Raw genomic sequence first — 17,888 nt, forward strand, 5'->3', positions numbered from 1 at the left:
CTGTCTGTGTGCACCGTGTCTCTGTGTGTCTCTGTCTGTGTCTCTGTGTGTCTGTGTCTCTGTGTGTGTCTATGTGTGTGTTTGTGTGTGTCTCTGTGTGTGTCTCTGTGTGTGTCTCTGTCTCTGTGTGTGTCTCTGTGTGTGTCTCTGTCTCTGTGTGTGTCTCTGTGTGTGTCTCTGTGTGTGTTTCTGTGTGTGTCTCTGTGTGTGTCTCTGTCTGTGTGTGTCTCTGTCTGTGTGTGTCTCTGTCTGTGTGTGTCTCTGTCTCTGTGTGTGTCTCTGTCTCTGTGTGTGTCTCTGTGTGTGTCTCTGTGTGTGTCTCTGTGTGTGTCTCTGTGTGTGTCTCTGTGTGTCTCCCCCCACCTGTCTGTGTGTGTCTCTGTGTGTGTCTCTGTGTGTGTCTCTGTGTGTGTCTCTGTGTGTGTCTCTGTGTGTGTCTCTGTGTGTGTCTCTGTGTGTGTCTCTGTGTGTGTCTCTGTGTGTGTCTCTGTGTGTGTCTCTGTGTGTGTCTCTGTGTGTGTCTCTGTGTGTGTCTCTGTGTGTGTCTCTGTGTCTCTGTGTGTGTCTCTGTGTGTGTCTCTGTGTGTGTCTCTGTGTGTGTCTCTGTGTGTGTCTCTGTGTGTGTCTCTGCGTGTGTCTCTGCGTGTGTCTCTGCGTGTGTCTCTGCGTGTGTCTCTGTGTGTGTGTCTCTGCGTGTGTCTCTGTCTCTGTGTGTGTCTGTGTGTGTGTGTCTCTGTGTCTCTGTGTGTGTCTCTGTGTGTCTCTGTGTCTCTGTGTGTGTCTCTGTGTGTGTCTCTGTGTGTGTCTCTGTGTGTGTCTCTGTGTGTGTCTCTGTGTGTGTCTCTGTGTGTGTCTCTGCGTGTGTCTCTGCGTGTGTCTCTGCGTGTGTCTCTGCGTGTGTCTCTGCGTGTGTCTCTGCGTGTGTGTCTCTGCGTGTGTCTCTGCGTGTGTCTCTGCGTGTGTCTCTGCGTGTGTCTCTGCGTGTGTCTCTGCGTGTGTCTCTGCGTGTCTCTGCGTGTGTCTCTGTGTGTGTCTCTGTGTGTGTCTCTGTGTGTGTCTCTGTGTGTCTCTGTGTGTGCCTCTGTGTGTGTCTCTGTGTGTGTCTCTGCGTGTGTCTCTGTGTGTGTCTCTGTGTGTGTCTCTGTGTGTGTCTCTGTGTGTCTATGTGTGTGTCTCTGTGTGTGTCTCTGCGTGTGTCCCCCCACCTGTCTGTGTGCACCGTGTCTCTGTGTGTGTCTCTGTGTGTCTCTGTGTCTATGTGTGTGTCTCTGTGTGTGTCTCTGCGTGTGTCCCCCACCTGTCTGTGTGCACCGTGTCTCTGTGTGTGTCTCTGTGTCTCTGTGTCTATGTGTGTGTCTCTGTGTGTGTCTCTGCGTGTGTGTCCCCACCTGTCTGTGTGCACCGTGTCTCTGTGTGTGTCTCTGTGTGTCTCTGTGTCTATGTGTGTGTCTCTGTGTGTGTCTCTGCGTGTGTCCCCCACCTGTCTGTGTACACCGTGTCTCTGTGTGTCTCTGTGTGTCTCTGTGTCTCTGTGTGTGTCTCTGTGTGTGTCTCTGCGTGTGTCTCCCCACCTGTCTGTGTGCACCGTGTCTCTGTGTGTCTCTGTGTGTGTCTCTGTGTGTGTCTCTGTGTGTGTCTCTGTGTGTGTCTCTGCGTGTGTCTCCCCACCTGTCTGTGTGCACCGTGTCTCTGTGTGTCTCTGTGTGTGTCTCTGTGTGTGTCTCTGTGTGTGTCTCTGTGTGTGTCTCTGCGTGTGTCTCCCCACCTGTCTGTGTGCACCGTGTCTCTGTGTGTGTCTCTGTGTATGTCTCTGTGTGTGTCTCTGTGTGTGTCTCTGTGTGTGTCTCTGTGTGTCCCCCACCTGTCTGTGTGCACCGTGTCTCTGTCTCGACGCTGCACGACGTCGATTTGCTGAAGACAACAGGTCGACACAGCACCGACTTGTTCTTCAGAAGCTTGGAGGGCGGAGGCTACAACACACAACATCATCATCAGCAACATCATCATCAGCATCATCAGCAGCAGCATCATCAGCAGCAGCATCATCATCAGCAGCACCACCATCATCATCATCGTCATCAGCACCACCACCATCATCATCGTCATCAGCACCACCACCATCATCAGCACCACCATCAGCACCACCACCACCACCACCATCATCAGCAGCACCACCACCATCATCATCAGCAGCAGCATCATCAGCAGCGTGGTGGTGGTGGTGGTGAGGGACCCACCTTGCACACTTGCACACCCCGGGAACAAGTCGTCTTCGGTGTCGTCACTGAGAACACAGGAAGTGGGACGTCACCGCGTGTCTCCCCGTGTGTCTCCCCCGTGTGTCTCCGTGTGTCTCCGTGTGTCTCCCCCGTGTCTCCCCCGTGTCTCCCCGTGTCTCCGTGTGTCTCCGTGTGTCTCCCCCCCCCGCCATGTCTCCGTGTGTCTCCGTGTGTCTCCGTGTGTCTCTCGTGTCTCCCCCGTGTCTCCCCCGTGTCTCCCCCGTGCCTCCCCCGTGTCTCTCCCCGTGTGTCTCCGTGTGTCTCCGTGTGTCTCTCGTGTGTCTCCGTGTGTCTCCGTGTGTCTCTCGTGTCTCCCCCGTGTCTCCCCCGTGTCTCCCCCGTGTCTCCCCCGTGTCTCCCCCGTGCCTCCCCCGTGTCTCTCCCCGTGTGTCTCCGTGTGTCTCCGTGTGTCTCTCGTGTCTCCCCCGTGTCTCCCCCGTGTCTCCCCCGTGTCTCCCCCGTGTCTCCCCCGTGTCTCCCCCGTGCCTCCCCCGTGTCTCTCCCCGTGTGTCTCCGTGTGTCTCCGTGTGTCTCTCGTGTCTCCCCCGTGTCTCCCCCGTGTCTCCCCCGTGTCTCCCCCGTGTCTCCCCCGTGTCTCCCCCGTGTCTCCCCCGTGCCTCCCCCGTGTCTCTCCCCGTGTGTCTCCGTGTGTCTCCGTGTGTCTCTCGTGTCTCCCCCGTGTCTCCCCCGTGTCTCCCCCGTGTCTCCCCCGTGTCTCCCCCGTGTCTCCCCCGTGCCTCCCCCGTGTCTCTCCCCGTGTGTCTCCGTGTGTCTCCGTGTGTCTCCCCGTGTGTCTCCGTGTCTCCGTGTGTCTCCGTGTGTCTCCCCCGTGTCTCCCCCGTGTCTCCCCCGTGTCTCTCCGCGTGTGTCTCCGTGTGTCTCCCCGTGTCTCCCCGTGTCTCTCCGTGTGTTTCCGTGTCTCCGTGTGTCTCCCCCGTGTCTCCCCGTGTCTCCGTGTGTCTCTCTCCGTGTCTCTCTCAGTGTCTCCCCCGTGTCTCCCCCGTGTCTCCGTGTGTCTCTCTCAGTGTCTCCCCCGTGTCTCCCCCGTGTCTCTCCGCGTGTGTCTCCGTGTGTCTCTCCGTGTGTCTCCCCGTGTCTCCGTGTGTCTCCGTGTGTCTCCCCCGTGTCTCCCCGTGTCTCCGTGTGTCTCTCTCCGTGTCTCCCCCGTGTCTCCCCCGTGTCTCCCCCGTGTCTCTCCGCGTGTGTCTCCGTGTGTCTCCGTGTGTCTCCCCGTGTGTCTCCGTGTCTCCGTGTGTCTCCCCCGTGTCTCCCCCGTGTCTCCCCCGTGTCTCTCCGCGTGTGTCTCCGTGTGTCTCCGTGTGTCTCTCGTGTGTCTCCGTGTGTCTCCGTGTGTCTCTCGTGTCTCCCCCGTGTCTCCCCCGTGTCTCCCCCGTGTCTCCCCCGTGTCTCCCCCGTGCCTCCCCCGTGTCTCTCCCCGTGTGTCTCCGTGTGTCTCCGTGTGTCTCTCGTGTCTCCCCCGTGTCTCCCCCGTGTCTCCCCCGTGTCTCCCCCGTGCCTCCCCCGTGTCTCTCCCCGTGTGTCTCCGTGTGTCTCCGTGTGTCTCTCGTGTCTCCCCCGTGTCTCCCCCGTGTCTCCCCCGTGCCTCCCCCGTGTCTCTCCCCGTGTGTCTCCGTGTGTCTCCGTGTGTCTCCCCGTGTGTCTCCGTGTCTCCGTGTGTCTCCGTGTGTCTCCGTGTGTCTCCCCCGTGTCTCCCCCGTGTCTCCCCCGTGTCTCTCCGCGTGTGTCTCCGTGTGTCTCCCCGTGTCTCCCCGTGTCTCTCCGTGTGTTTCCGTGTCTCCGTGTGTCTCCCCCGTGTCTCCCCGTGTCTCCGTGTGTCTCTCTCCGTGTCTCTCTCAGTGTCTCCCCCGTGTCTCCCCCGTGTCTCCGTGTGTCTCTCTCAGTGTCTCCCCCGTGTCTCCCCCGTGTCTCTCCGCGTGTGTCTCCGTGTGTCTCTCCGTGTGTCTCCCCGTGTCTCCGTGTGTCTCCGTGTGTCTCCCCCGTGTCTCTCCGCGTGTGTCTCCGTGTGTCTCTCCGTGTGTCTCCCCGTGTCTCCGTGTGTCTCCGTGTGTCTCCCCCGTGTCTCCCCGTGTCTCCGTGTGTCTCTCTCCGTGTCTCCCCCGTGTCTCCCCCGTGTCTCCCCCGTGTCTCTCCGCGTGTGTCTCCGTGTGTCTCCCCGTGTCCCCGTGTCTCTCCGTGTGTCTCCCCGTGTCTCTCCGTGTGTTTCCGTGTCTCCGTGTGTCTCCCCCGTGTCTCCCCGTGTCTCCGTGTGTCTCTCTCCGTGTCTCCCCCGTGTCTCCCCCGTGTCTCCCCCGTGTCTCCCCCGTGTCTCTCCGCGTGTGTCTCCGTGTGTCTCCCCGTGTCTCTCCGTGTGTTTCCCCGTGTCTCTCCGTGTGTTTCCGTGTCTCCGTGTGTCTCCCCGTGTCTCCGTGTGTCTCTCTCAGTGTCTCCCCCGTGTCTCCCCCGTGTCTCTCCGCGTGTGTCTCCGTGTGTCTCCCCGTGTCTCTCCGTGTGTTTCCGTGTCTCCGTGTGTCTCCGTGTGTCTCCCCCGTGTCTCCCCGTGTCTCCGTGTGTCTCTCTCCGTGTCTCCCCCGTGTCTCTCCGCGTGTGTCTCCGCGTGTCTCCCCGTGTCTCCGTGTGTCTCCCCCGTGTGTCTCCCCGTGTCTCCCCGTGTCTCCGTGCGAGTCCCACCAGGCAAGTCACATGGCACCATCGTCCCCACATCCGGGACGTTCTTCATCGCCTTGTCAGACGCTGACACAAACATCAACGTCAACATTAACATCATCAACATCATCATTAACATCATCATCATCATTAACATCATCAACATTAACATCAGCATCAACATCATCATCATCATTAACATCAACATCATTATTAACATCAACATCATCAGCATCAACATCATCATCATCAACAACAACATTAACATCATCATCAGCATCAACATCATCATCATCAACAACAACATTAACATCATCATCAGCATCAACATCATCATCAGCATTATCAGCATCATCATGAGCCTTAACATCATCAACATCAACATCATCAACATTAACAACATCAGCATCATCATCAGCCTTAACATCAACATCATTAACATCATCATCATCAACATTAACATCATCATCATGAGCCTTAACATCAACATTAACAACATCAGCATCATCATCAGCCTTAACATCAACATTATCATCAACATTAACATCATCATCATCAACATCATCATCATCAACATCATCATCATCAACATCATCATCATCAACATTAACATCAGCATCATCAGCCTTAACAACATCAGCATCATCAGCCTTAACATCATCATCATCAGCAGCCTTAACATTATCATCCGTATTATCAGCCTTAACATCTTCTTGGTTCTTTCGGTAAAATCACGTAGAATGGAAATAATAAAATAATAAAATAAAACATAATAAAATACAATTCTCACGACGTTTCGGCCACAACGCAAGCAGCCGTCCTCAGGTGAAGAACAGGTCTGTCGGAAAGACAGCGTCTGAATAATTGCACAATTTACACGCTCATTCAGACGCTGTCTTTCCGACAGACCTGTTCTTCTGAACACCACCAAGCTTGGCAGCGTACATTTAAGTATATATTTAAGTATATGCGCTGCCAAGCCTGGTGGTGCTCATTCAGACGCTGTCTTTCCGACAGACCTGTTCTTCTGAACACCACCAAGCTTGGCAGCGTATATTTAAGTATATATTTAAGTATACACGCTGCCAAGCCTGGTGGTGCTCATTCAGACGCTGTCTTTCCGACAGACCTGTTCTTCTGAACACCACCAAGCTTGGCAGCGTATATTTAAGTATATATTTAAGTATACACGCTGCCAAGCATGGTGGTGCTCATTCAGACGCTGTCTTTCCGACAGACCTGTTCTTCTGAACACCACCAAGCTTGGCAGCGTATATTTAAGTATATATTTAAGTATATGCGCTGCCAAGCTTGGTGGTGTTCATTCAGACGCAGTCTTTCCGACAGACCTGTTCTTCTGAACACCACCAAACTTGGCAGCGTATATTTAAGTATATATTTAAGTATATGCGCTGCCAAGCTTGGTGGTGCTCATTCAGACGCTGTCTTTCCGACAGACCTGTTCTTCTGAACACCACCAAGCTTGGCAGCGTATATTTAAGTATATATTTAAGTATACACGCTGCCAAGCATGGTGGTGCTCATTCAGACGCTGTCTTTCCGACAGACCTGTTTTTCTGAACACCACCAAACTTGGCAGCGTATATTTAAGTATATATTTAAGTATATGCGCTGCCAAGCTTGGTGGTGCTCATTCAGACGCTGTCTTTCCGACAGACCTGTTCTTCTGAACACCACCAAGCTTGGCAGCGTATATTTAAGTATATATTTAAGTATATGCGCTGCCAAGCTTGGTGGTGCTCATTCAGACGCTGTCTTTCCGACAGACCTGTTCTTCTGAACACCACCAAGCTTGGCAGCGTATATTTAAGTATATATTTAAGTATACACGCTGCCAAGCCTGGTGGTGCTCATTCAGACGCTGTCTTTCCGACAGACCTGTTCTTCTGAACACCACCAAGCTTGGCAGCGTATATTTAAGTATATATTTAAGTATACACGCTGCCAAGCATGGTGGTGCTCATTCAGACGCTGTCTTTCCGACAGACCTGTTCTTCTGAACACCACCAAGCTTGGCAGCGTATATTTAAGTATATATTTAAGTATATGCGCTGCCAAGCCTGGTGGTGCTCATTCAGACGCTGTCTTTCCGACAGACCTGTTCTTCTGAACACCACCAAGCTTGGCAGCGTATATTTAAGTATATACGCTGCCAAGCCTGGTGGTGCTCATTCAGACGCTGTCTTTCCGACAGACCTGTTCTTCTGAACACCACCAAGCTTGGCAGCGTATATTTAAGTATATATTTAAGTATATACGCTGCCAAGCTTGGTGGTGCTCATTCAGACGCTGTCTTTCCTACAGACCTGTTCTTCTGAACACCGCCAAGCTTGGCAGCGTATATTTAAGTATATATTTAAGTATATGCGCTGCCAAGCTTGGTGGTGCTCATTCAGACGCTGTCTTTCCGACAGACCTGTTCTTCTGAACACCACCAAGCTTGGCAGCGTATATTTAAGTATATATTTAAGTATACACGCTGCCAAGCATGGTGGTGCTCATTCAGACGTTGTCTTTCCGACAGACCTGTTCTTCTGAACAGCACCAAGCTTGGCAGCGTATATTTAAGTATATATTTAAGTATACACGCTGCCAAGCATGGTGGTGCTCATTCAGACGCTGTCTTTGCGACAGACCTGTTCTTCTGAACACCACCAAGCTTGGCAGCGTATATTTAAGTATATATTTAAGTATATACGCTGCCAAGCCTGGTGGTGCTCATTCAGACGCTGTCTTTCCGACAGACCTGTTCTTCACCTGAGGACGGCTGCTTGCGTTGTGGCCGAAACGTCGTGAGAATTGTATTTAATCATGTTTGATTTTTATTATTTTATTATTTCCCTTCTACGTGACTTTACCGAAAGAACCAAGAAGATGAATCCCTGCAGTCACGAAAGCTTTACATCGAAAAAAAAGATGATGTTGATGATGTAGATGATGATGTTGATGTTAATGATGTTGATGATGTTGATGATGTAGATGATGATGATGTTAATGATGTTAATGATGATGTTGATGATGATGTTGATGATGTTGATGATGATGTTGATGATGATGTAGATGATGTTGTTGATGATGTTGATGATGTTAATGATGTTAATGATGATGATGTTGATGATGTTAATGATGTTAATGATGATGTTGATGTTGATGATGATGTTGTTGATGATGTTGATGATGATGATGATGATGATGTTAATGTTGATGATGTTGATGATGATGTGAATGACGCTGTCTTTCCGACATCCCTGTTCTTCACCTGAGGACAGCTGCTTGCGTTGTGGCCGAAACGTCGTGAGAATTGTATTGAATCATGTTTGATTTTCATCATTTTATTATTTCCCTTCTACGTGACGGCTTAACCGAAAGAACCCAGAAGTTGAACAGGGTGACGATTCTTTGTCGTGTCTGTCGTGCACGGATGCGCTGTCCAACCAAGACCCTACCTGGCCACTCCGTAGGAACGTTTTCTCCTGGGTTGATGCGTCTGTGGGGAGCTTTCTTTGAGCGCGTTGAGGCACAGAAGATGACCATACACTCGTGGTCACAGAAGTGGCGCATGTCAGCGGCCCATGGCAGAGACACGGTGAGCGGCGTGGACTTCTTTCCACACGCGTCGCACGGGTACAGCTGCACACACAGAGACACAGAGACACACACAGTGAGAGACACACAGAGACACACACACAGAGACACAGAGACACACAGACACACAGAGACACACAGAGACACAGAGACACACACACAGAGAGACACAGAGACACACACACAGACACACACAGAGACACACACACAGACACACACAGAGACACACACACAGACACACACACAGACACACACACAGACACACACACAGACACACACACAGACACACACAGAGACAACAACAACAACAACAACCGCCATTCGCCACTAAGTGGCGGTGACGTCACCACGACGCTTGTGCCAGGCCATGTGCACCTTGAGGCCACGTGAAGTGTCGAACGCCCGCTGGCAGGAGGTCACGGGGCAGACCCAGGTGCCACGGGTCGACTGACCGAGATGACTGACTGATGCACCACCTGTGCCCCCTACTGTGCCAACTTGCTGTGCTTTAGCCACCCGGCGCTCTGCTCGTTGTTGTGAGCGTCGCTCCTCCGCCCTCCGTTGTTGTTGGAGGGCGACTGCCTCCAACTGCCCAGTAGCGTCCTTCACGAGCCTCCTCCACTGAGGCCGATCTTGACACCGCTGGTACCAGTCATCGGCAAGTCCACTCAGCTCCACGTCCTCCTGTACCACATCACTCCATCTCTTCTCTAGCCCGTGCCGCGCCCGTTTAGCCCCCTCGATCCGGCCGAACAAAAACTGTTTAGGCATGCGGTGGCTGGGCATGCGGGCTACATGACCCAGCCAACGCAGCCTTGCCTGCCGGAGGAGCTCACTGATGGGACTTTGCCCAGATCTTTCAAGGACTTGTGAGCTCCTCACACAATCCAGCCTGGTTAAACCCAGGATGGATCGTAGGCAGGCCAGCCTAAATGTTTCCAACCGGCGAAGATGCTCCACTAGGGGGGTCCACGTTTCGCAAGCGTAGAGAAGGGAGGGAATGACCGTGGCCGAGAAGACCTGAAGCTTCGTGCGGAGCGACAGACCAGGTAGCTTCCACACAGCGTTACGCAACCGATGAAAAGATATTGCCGCTCGACTGATTCGGAGTGAGACCTCTGCTGATAAACTGGAGCCGGTCATAAGCACACTGCCCAGGTATGGGAAACTCTCCACTCTCTCCACAACTGCCCCATCACCAATTGGGAGTTGTGGGGGTGGAGTGTCCGATGGTACAAAATACCCAGGCAGGTGCTTAGTTTTGGTGGGGCTGATAGTAAGGCCCCACCTCTTAGTGGCACGCTCCAGTCTCAGCAGCAGCGTCTCCAACTCCTCTTCTGAATGAGCAGCTATTACCAAATCATCGGCATACATAACGTGGTTGACCAATAGGGAGCCATCCCTTGATCGCACCCGGGCGTCGATCAGCCTCCCATTATATCTGTACCAAATGGAAATTCCCCCGGTACAGCTATTGAAGGCTTCACGAACTACGCAGTCGAAATATATGTTAAATAATGTGGGAGCCAGAGGACATCCCTGTCGCACCCCAAGGTGTACAGGGAAAGGCTCCGACTCCCGGCCATGTAGTTTTACCCGGGCCCGCTCACCATCATGAAGGTCCTTAATAATCGTGAGCAGAGGGTCAGGGACTCCGAAAGCACGAAGAAGATTAACCCAGAGCCCAGTCCTACTGATGGTATCATAGGCCTTGACCAGGTCAATAAAGCAGAGATGTAGGTCTTTTTGGAATTCCCTACACCTCTGCTGTAGCAGACGGACAGAAAATATGGCATCTGTGCAGGACCGCCCTTTCCTGAAACCGCATTGGGGCTCCGCAAGCCTCTCTTCAGCGTGCCTAGCAAGGCGATGTTGAATAATCCTTGCCACACAGAGACACACACACAGACACACACACAGACACACACAGAGACACACACAGAGACACACTCACAGACACACACAGATACACACAGAGATACACACACAGACACACACACAGACACACACACAGACACACACAGAGACACACACACAGACACACAGAGACACACACACAGACACACACACAGACACACACACAGACACACAGACACACACAGAGACGGTGAGCGCCGTCGACTTCTTTCCACACGCGTCGCACGGATACAGCTACACACACAGAGACACAGAGAGATAGAGGCACAGTGAGAGACACACAGACAGACACACACAGAGACACACAGACACAGAGACACACACACACAGATACAGACACAGACACACAGAGAGACACACACACGGAGACACAGAGACACACACAGAGACACACACAGAGACACAGAGACAAAGAGATAGAGACACAGACACACACACACACACAGAGACACAGAGAGACAGACACACAGAGAGATAGAGACACAGATAGAGACACAGAGACACAGACAGAGACAGATTAAGAGAGAAAAAGTCTAGAGGCCTGAGGTCTGGCTAAGGCCTAGCTGAGGCCTAGCTGAGGCCTAGCTGAGGCCTAGCTGAAGCCTGGCTGAGGCCTGGCTGAGGCCTAGCTGAGGCCTGGCTGAAGCCTAGCTGAAGCCTGCCCCCCCCCCCGCACCTTGTAGTGCACCATCATGAAGGCCACTTGGCAGGCCTGGCCGAGGCCTAGCTGAGGCCTAGCTGAGGCCTGGCTGAGGCCTAGCTGAACCCAGGCCCCCCCCCCCCCGCACCTTGTAGTGCACCATCATGAAGGCCACTTGGCAGGCCTGGCTGCAGAAGTCTCTGGTGGTGGCGGCCGCCTGCCGCGACACGTCCCGGAAGCTGAGCTGGCGGCACAGCTGGCGGCAGTGCGCACACGTCGTGGCCATCTTGCCCAGGCGGTTCGTCAGCTCCTGCTCGTAGAACATGCGGCACACTGGGGGTGGGGGGGGGGGTGGGGGGGGTAGGGGGGGGGGTGGGGGTAGGTGGGGGGGGTGGGGGGGGGTGGGGGGGGGGTGGGGGGGGTGGGTGTGGGGAGGGGAGTAGGGGGGGGGGGGTGGGGGGGGGGTAGGGGGTAGGTGTGGGGAGATAGGTGGGGGGGGGTGGGGGGGGAGGGGGGGTAGGGGGGGGGTGGGGGGTGGTAGGTGTGGGTGGGTAGGGGGAGGGAGGTGGGGGGGGGTAGGGGTGGGGGGGTAGGTGTGAAGGTAGGTGGGGGGGGGTGGGGGGTAGGGGAGTAGGTGAGGTCAAGCTGAATAACCAAAATCCACACACTCCACACACACTCCACACACACTCCACACACTCCACACACTCCACACACTCCACACACACTCCACACACACTCCACACACACTCCACACACACTCCACACACACTCCACACACTCCACACACTCCCACACAGACCACACACTCCACACACTCCACACACTCCACACACTCCACACACTCTACACAGACCACGTGGTGTTCACACTCCACACACTCCACACACTCCCACACACTCCACACACTCCACACACTCCACACACTCCACACACTCCACACACTCCACACACTCCACACACTCCACACACTCCACACACTCCACACAGACCACACAGACCACACAGACCACACACTCCACACACTCCACACACTCCACACACTCCACACACTCCACACACTCCACACACTCCACACACTCCACACAGACCACACACTCCACACACTCCACACACTCCACACACTCCACACACTCTACACAGACCACGTGGTGTTCACACTCCACACACTCCACACACTCCACACACTCCACACACTCCACACACTCCACACACTCCACACACTCCACACACTCCACACACTCCACACACTCCACACACTCCACACACTCCACACAGACCACACACTCCACACACTCCACACACTCCACACACTCCACACACTCCACACACTCCACACACTCCACACACTCCACACACTCCACACAGACCACACAGACCACACACTCCACACACTCCACACACTCCACACACTCCACACACACAATCCACGCACTCCACGCACTCCACGCACTCCACGCACTCCACGCACTCCACGCACTCCACGCACTCCACGCACTCCACACAGACCACACAGACCACACACTCCACACACTCCACACACTCCACACACTCCACACACTCCACACACTCCACACAATCCACACAATCCACACACTCCACACACTCCACACACTCCACACACTCCACACACTCCACACACTCCACACACTCCACACACTCCACACACTCCACACACTCCACACAGACCACACAGACCACACAGACCACACACTCCACACACTCCACACACTCCACACACTCCACACAGACCACACACTCCACACACTCCACACACTCCACACAGACCACACAGACCACACACTCCACACACTCCACACACTCCACACACTCTACACAGACCACGTGGTGTTCACACTCCACACACTCCACACACTCCACACACTCCACACACTCCACACACTCCACACACTCCACACACTCCACACAGACCACACAGACCACACAGACCACACAGACCACACAGACCACACACTCCACACACTCCACACACTCCACACACTCCACACACTCCACACACTCCACACACTCCACACACTCCACACAGACCCCACAGACCACGTGGTGTGTGACTCACGGTCTGTACAGAAGGAGCGGGTCTCCCCCAGGTATGCCGCCTGTTCGTGGAGCAGCTTCCCGTTCTTGCAGAAGTCGCACACAGCCAACACCAGGGCGGAGCGCTTGTACTCATCACAACAACTCCAGCTGCAGAACTGAAACATCATCTCCTGGGGGGGAAGACACAGGCGGTGAGTGGGTGGGTGAGTGGGTGGGTGAGTGGGTGGGTGAGTGAGTGAGTGGGTGGGTGGGTGGGTGAGTGAGTGGGTGGGTGGGTGGGTGGGTGGGTGAGTGGGTGGGTGGGTGGGTGAGTGGGTGAGTGGTAGAGTGGTAGAGTGGGTGGGTGAGTGGTAGAGTGGGTGGGTGAGTGGGTGGGTGGGTGAGTGGGTGGGTGAGTGAGTGAGTGAGTGAGTGTGGGTGAGTGGGTGAGTGAGTGGGTGAGTGAGTGGGTAGGTGGGTGGGTGAGTGAGTGAGCGAGTGATTTAGTGGGTGAGTGGGTGAGTAAGTGGGTGAGTGGTAGAGTGGGTGGGTGAGTGGTAGAGTGGCTGTGTGAGTGAGTGGGTGGCTGAGTGGGTGAGTGAGTGGGTGAGTGGGTGAGTGGGTAAGTGAGTAAGTAAGTGAGTGACTGAGTGAGCGAGTGACTGAGTGAGCGAGTGACTGAGTGAGTGAGTGACTGAGTGAATGGGTGAGTAAGTGAGTGACTGAGTGAGCGAGTGACTGAGTGAGTGAGTGACTGAGTGACTAAGCGACCGACTGACTGAGTGACTGACTGACTAGCCAAGTGAGTAGGCCTCACCTTCCACTGTAGCACCATTGGCGCGTGACGGAACTTGCCCCGGCAGTGTCTGCAGCTGAGGAAGATAAGCCCACCACCACCACCGTCACCACAACCACCGTCACCACCACCGCCACCACCGCCACCACCGCCACCACCCCCCACCACCACCACCACCCCCACCACCACCACCCCCACCCCCTGCCTCCACCACTGGTTGGGGGGGGAGACCAGCGGCTGCGGGCGGAGGCAGCTGGGGGGCTGCTGCCGTGGGAGGCTTGGGGAGCCCGGTGGTGGATGTGGTGGAAGAGGTGGACAAGGTGGTGGAGGTGGTGGAGGTGGTGGAGGTGGTGACGGTGGTGGAGGGGGTCGCAGGGGACCCCGATATCCGCTGGGGTGCACTCGGCACGACGCCCTGGGCAAGCAGCACCTGCGGGGACGGGGCGGGTGGGACGGAGCCGTCGGTCATCATCATCATCAGCAGAAGTAGCATCATCAGCAGCATCATCAGCAGCATCATCATCAGCACCGTCACCGTCATCACCAGCATCAGTCATCACCATCACCGTCATCATCACCATCATCATCAGCATCACCATCACCACCAGGCGAGGTGGTCAACATCTCAGCATCGAACCCACGACCTCCTGTACACCAGGCGAGGTAGTCAACATCTCAGCATCGAACCCACGACCTCCTGTACACCAGGCGAGGTAGTCAACATCTCAACATCGAACCCACGACCTCCTGTACACCAGGCGAGGTAGTCGACATCTCAGCATCGAACCCACGACCTCCTGTACACCAGGCGAGGTAGTCAACATCTCAGCATCGAACCCACGACCTCCTGTACACCAGGCGAGGGTAGTCAACATCTCAACATCGAACCCACGACCTCCTGTACACCAGGCGAGGTAGTCAACATCTCAGCATCGAACCCACGACCTCCTGTACACCAGGCGAGGTAGTCAACATCGCCCCCCCCCCCCCGTGCCCCCCCCCGTGTCCCCCCCACCTGGAAGCCGGTGAGGCAGCTGGCGCTGCACACGGCGTAGCGCAACCCGTTGGACATGTTGAGGAAGTACTGCGGAGGTAGCAGCCCCTTGCAGAAGCTGCAGGCCGTCGCCACGGCAGCTGTGGTGAGCGGGGGGGGGAGGGGAGAGGGGGGGTTTGTAGATCAGCGGTTGTACACGTGGTGTATGGTGTGTAGTGTGGTAGACGTGGTGTATAGGTACACGTGGTGTATGATGTATAGTGTGGTACATGTGCAGTGGTACACGTGGTGTATGATGTACATGTGATGTGTAGATGTACACGTGTAGTTGGTGTACCAGCAGGCAGCGGCTTCTTGTTGCAGTAGACGTGGTGTATGGTGTATAGTGTGGTACATGTGTAGTGTGGTACATGTGTAGTGTGGTGGTGTGGTGCATGTGTAGTGTGGTACATGTGTAGTGTGGTACATGTGTAGTGGGTACACGTGGTGTATGATGTACATGTGATGTGTAGTGGTGTACCAGCAGGCAGCGGCTTCTTGTTGTGGTACACGTGGTGTATGGTGTATAGTGTGGTACATGTGTAGTGTGGTACATGTGTAGTGTGGTGGTGTGGTGCATGTGTAGTGTGGTACATGTGTAGTGGTGTAGTGGTACACGTGTAGTGGTGTACCAGCAGGCAGCGGCTTCTTGTTGCGGTAGAGCGACACGCAGCTGTCGGAGCAGAACGACTCCTTCTGACCACTGCCACCCGCCGACTCCACGAGCTCAGCCGCGGGACGCTGCACACGGCAGTGCAGGCACGGAACCAGCGTCTGGGGGGAGAGACACACAGTGACACACACACACACAGTGACACACAGTGACACACACACACAGTGACACACACACACAGTGACACACACACACAGTGACACACACACAGTGACACACCTACACACACACAGACACACACACAGTGACACACAGTGACACACACACACAGTGACACACACACACAGTGACACACACACACAGTGACACACACACAGTGACACACCTACACACACACAGACACACACACAGTGACACACATACACACACACAGTGACACACATACACACACACAGAGTGACAAACACACAGTGACACACCTCCACCAGCACCACCACCACCACCACCCTCACCGCCACCGCCACCACCACCCTCACCGCCACCACCACCCTCACCACCTCCACCACCACCACCGCCAGCACCACCACCACCACTTCCACCACCACCACCTCCACCACCACGCACCACCACCACCTCGCACCACCACCACCTCGCACCACTACCACCACCATCACCGCCAGCACCACCACCGCCACCACCACCTCCACCACCTCCACCACCTCCACCACCATCACCACTACCACCCACCACCACCACCAACACCTGCCACCACCACCACCACTCGCACCACCACCACCTCGCACCACCACCACCTCCACCATCACCTCCACCACCACCACCACCACCACCTTCTCCACCACCACCACCACCTCGCACCACCACCACCTCAACCACCACCTCCACCACCAGCACCATCACCACCACCAGCACCACCACCACCACCACCACCACCACCGCCACCACCACCACCCCCTCCACCACCACTTCCACCCCCACCATCACCTTCACCACCACCTCGCACCACCACCACCACCACCGCCTCACCTGCTTGTAGCGATGCAAGCATTCGCCGGAGCAGAACCGGCGCGACTGCTGAGCCGGGTTGTCCTCCCCCATCTCTCCGCCACCACCACCCGGCACCAGCTCCGGCACCAGCGGGGGGGCGGGCATGCGGGAGGGGGGCAACACGAACTCGGCCAGCAGCTCCTTGGGGCAGGCGTCGTTGGCAGTGGTCGCAAGCGTTGAGCGACAGCTTGTTGGTGGTGCGGAAACGCGAGAAGCAGGCGTCGCTGCACAGGCGATAGACGCAGTTCTGGAAGCTGATCTCGTGCCTTGCCTTGCGTGGTGGGTGGCGGTGGTGGTGGCGGTGGTGGCGGTGGTGGTGGTGAGGGTGGTGGTGGTGGTGAGGGAGACACGGCGGTGAGGGGAGAGAGGGAGCAGAGTTGCGGGAGGGGTTACTCACACACTCACACACTCAGTAACTCACTCATACACTCACTCACTCACACACTCACTCACACACTCACTCACTCACACACTCACTCACACTCACTCACTCACACACTCACTGACTCACACACCCACCCACCCACCCACACCACACACCCACCCACTCACCCACCCACCCACCGACTCACCTACCCACTCACCCACACACACACCCACACACACGCCCACCCCACCCACCCACTCACCCACCCACAGACTCATACACTCAATCAACCACTCACCCACCCACACATTGATTCACCCACCCACTCACCCACCCACCCACCCACCCACTCACCCACCCACACACCCACCCACCCACCAACCAACTCACCCCACCCACCCACACACCCACCCACACACAGACTCATACACTCAATCAACCATTCACTCACACACCCACACATTGATTCAACCACTCACTCACACACCCACACATTGATTCACCCACCCACCCACCCCCCCACCCACTCACCCTCCCACTCACCCACCCACAGACTCATACACTCAATCAACCACTCACTCACCCACCCCACACATTGATTCACCCACGGCGCACCCCCCGCCCGCACCCGCCCGCCCGCCCGCTCGCCCGCCCACCAACCCGCCCACCCCCCCACCCACCCACCCACCCACTCACCCACCCACTCACCCACCCACCCACTCACTCACCCACCCACCCACTCACCCACCCACCCACCCACTCACTCACCCACCCACACACACGCCCACACCACCCACCCACTCACCCACCCACAGACTCATACACTCAATCAACCATCACACCCACCCACACATTGATTCACCCACCCACT

At 55.7% G+C, this 17,888-nt stretch overlaps 1 protein-coding gene across 1 annotated transcript in view; it reads right to left on the reverse strand.

The window, feature by feature from the left end:
- LOC144954390 (zinc finger MYM-type protein 4-like) overlaps nucleotides 1–16,921 on the reverse strand; it is a gene marked incomplete at its 5' end in the record, with an annotated part of 52,425 nt that extends 35,504 nt beyond the window's left edge. The window contains 11 exon segments of the mRNA XM_078884894.1: nucleotides 1,862–1,970; nucleotides 2,238–2,284; nucleotides 4,968–5,030; nucleotides 8,411–8,594; nucleotides 11,255–11,439; nucleotides 13,184–13,334; nucleotides 14,145–14,369; nucleotides 14,955–15,073; nucleotides 15,605–15,746; nucleotides 16,630–16,731; nucleotides 16,733–16,921. Of these exon segments, the coding sequence (XP_078741020.1) occupies nucleotides 1,862–1,970; nucleotides 2,238–2,284; nucleotides 4,968–5,030; nucleotides 8,411–8,594; nucleotides 11,255–11,439; nucleotides 13,184–13,334; nucleotides 14,145–14,369; nucleotides 14,955–15,073; nucleotides 15,605–15,746; nucleotides 16,630–16,731; nucleotides 16,733–16,921 (1,516 nt within the window).
- Nucleotides 16,922–17,888: the final 967 nt, after the last annotated feature.

The sequence above is a fragment of the Lampetra fluviatilis genome, unplaced genomic scaffold (assembly GCF_964198595.1).
Source record: "Lampetra fluviatilis unplaced genomic scaffold, kcLamFluv1.1 SCAFFOLD_700, whole genome shotgun sequence".
In the NCBI taxonomy this organism is placed as follows: domain Eukaryota; kingdom Metazoa; phylum Chordata; class Hyperoartia; order Petromyzontiformes; family Petromyzontidae; genus Lampetra; species Lampetra fluviatilis.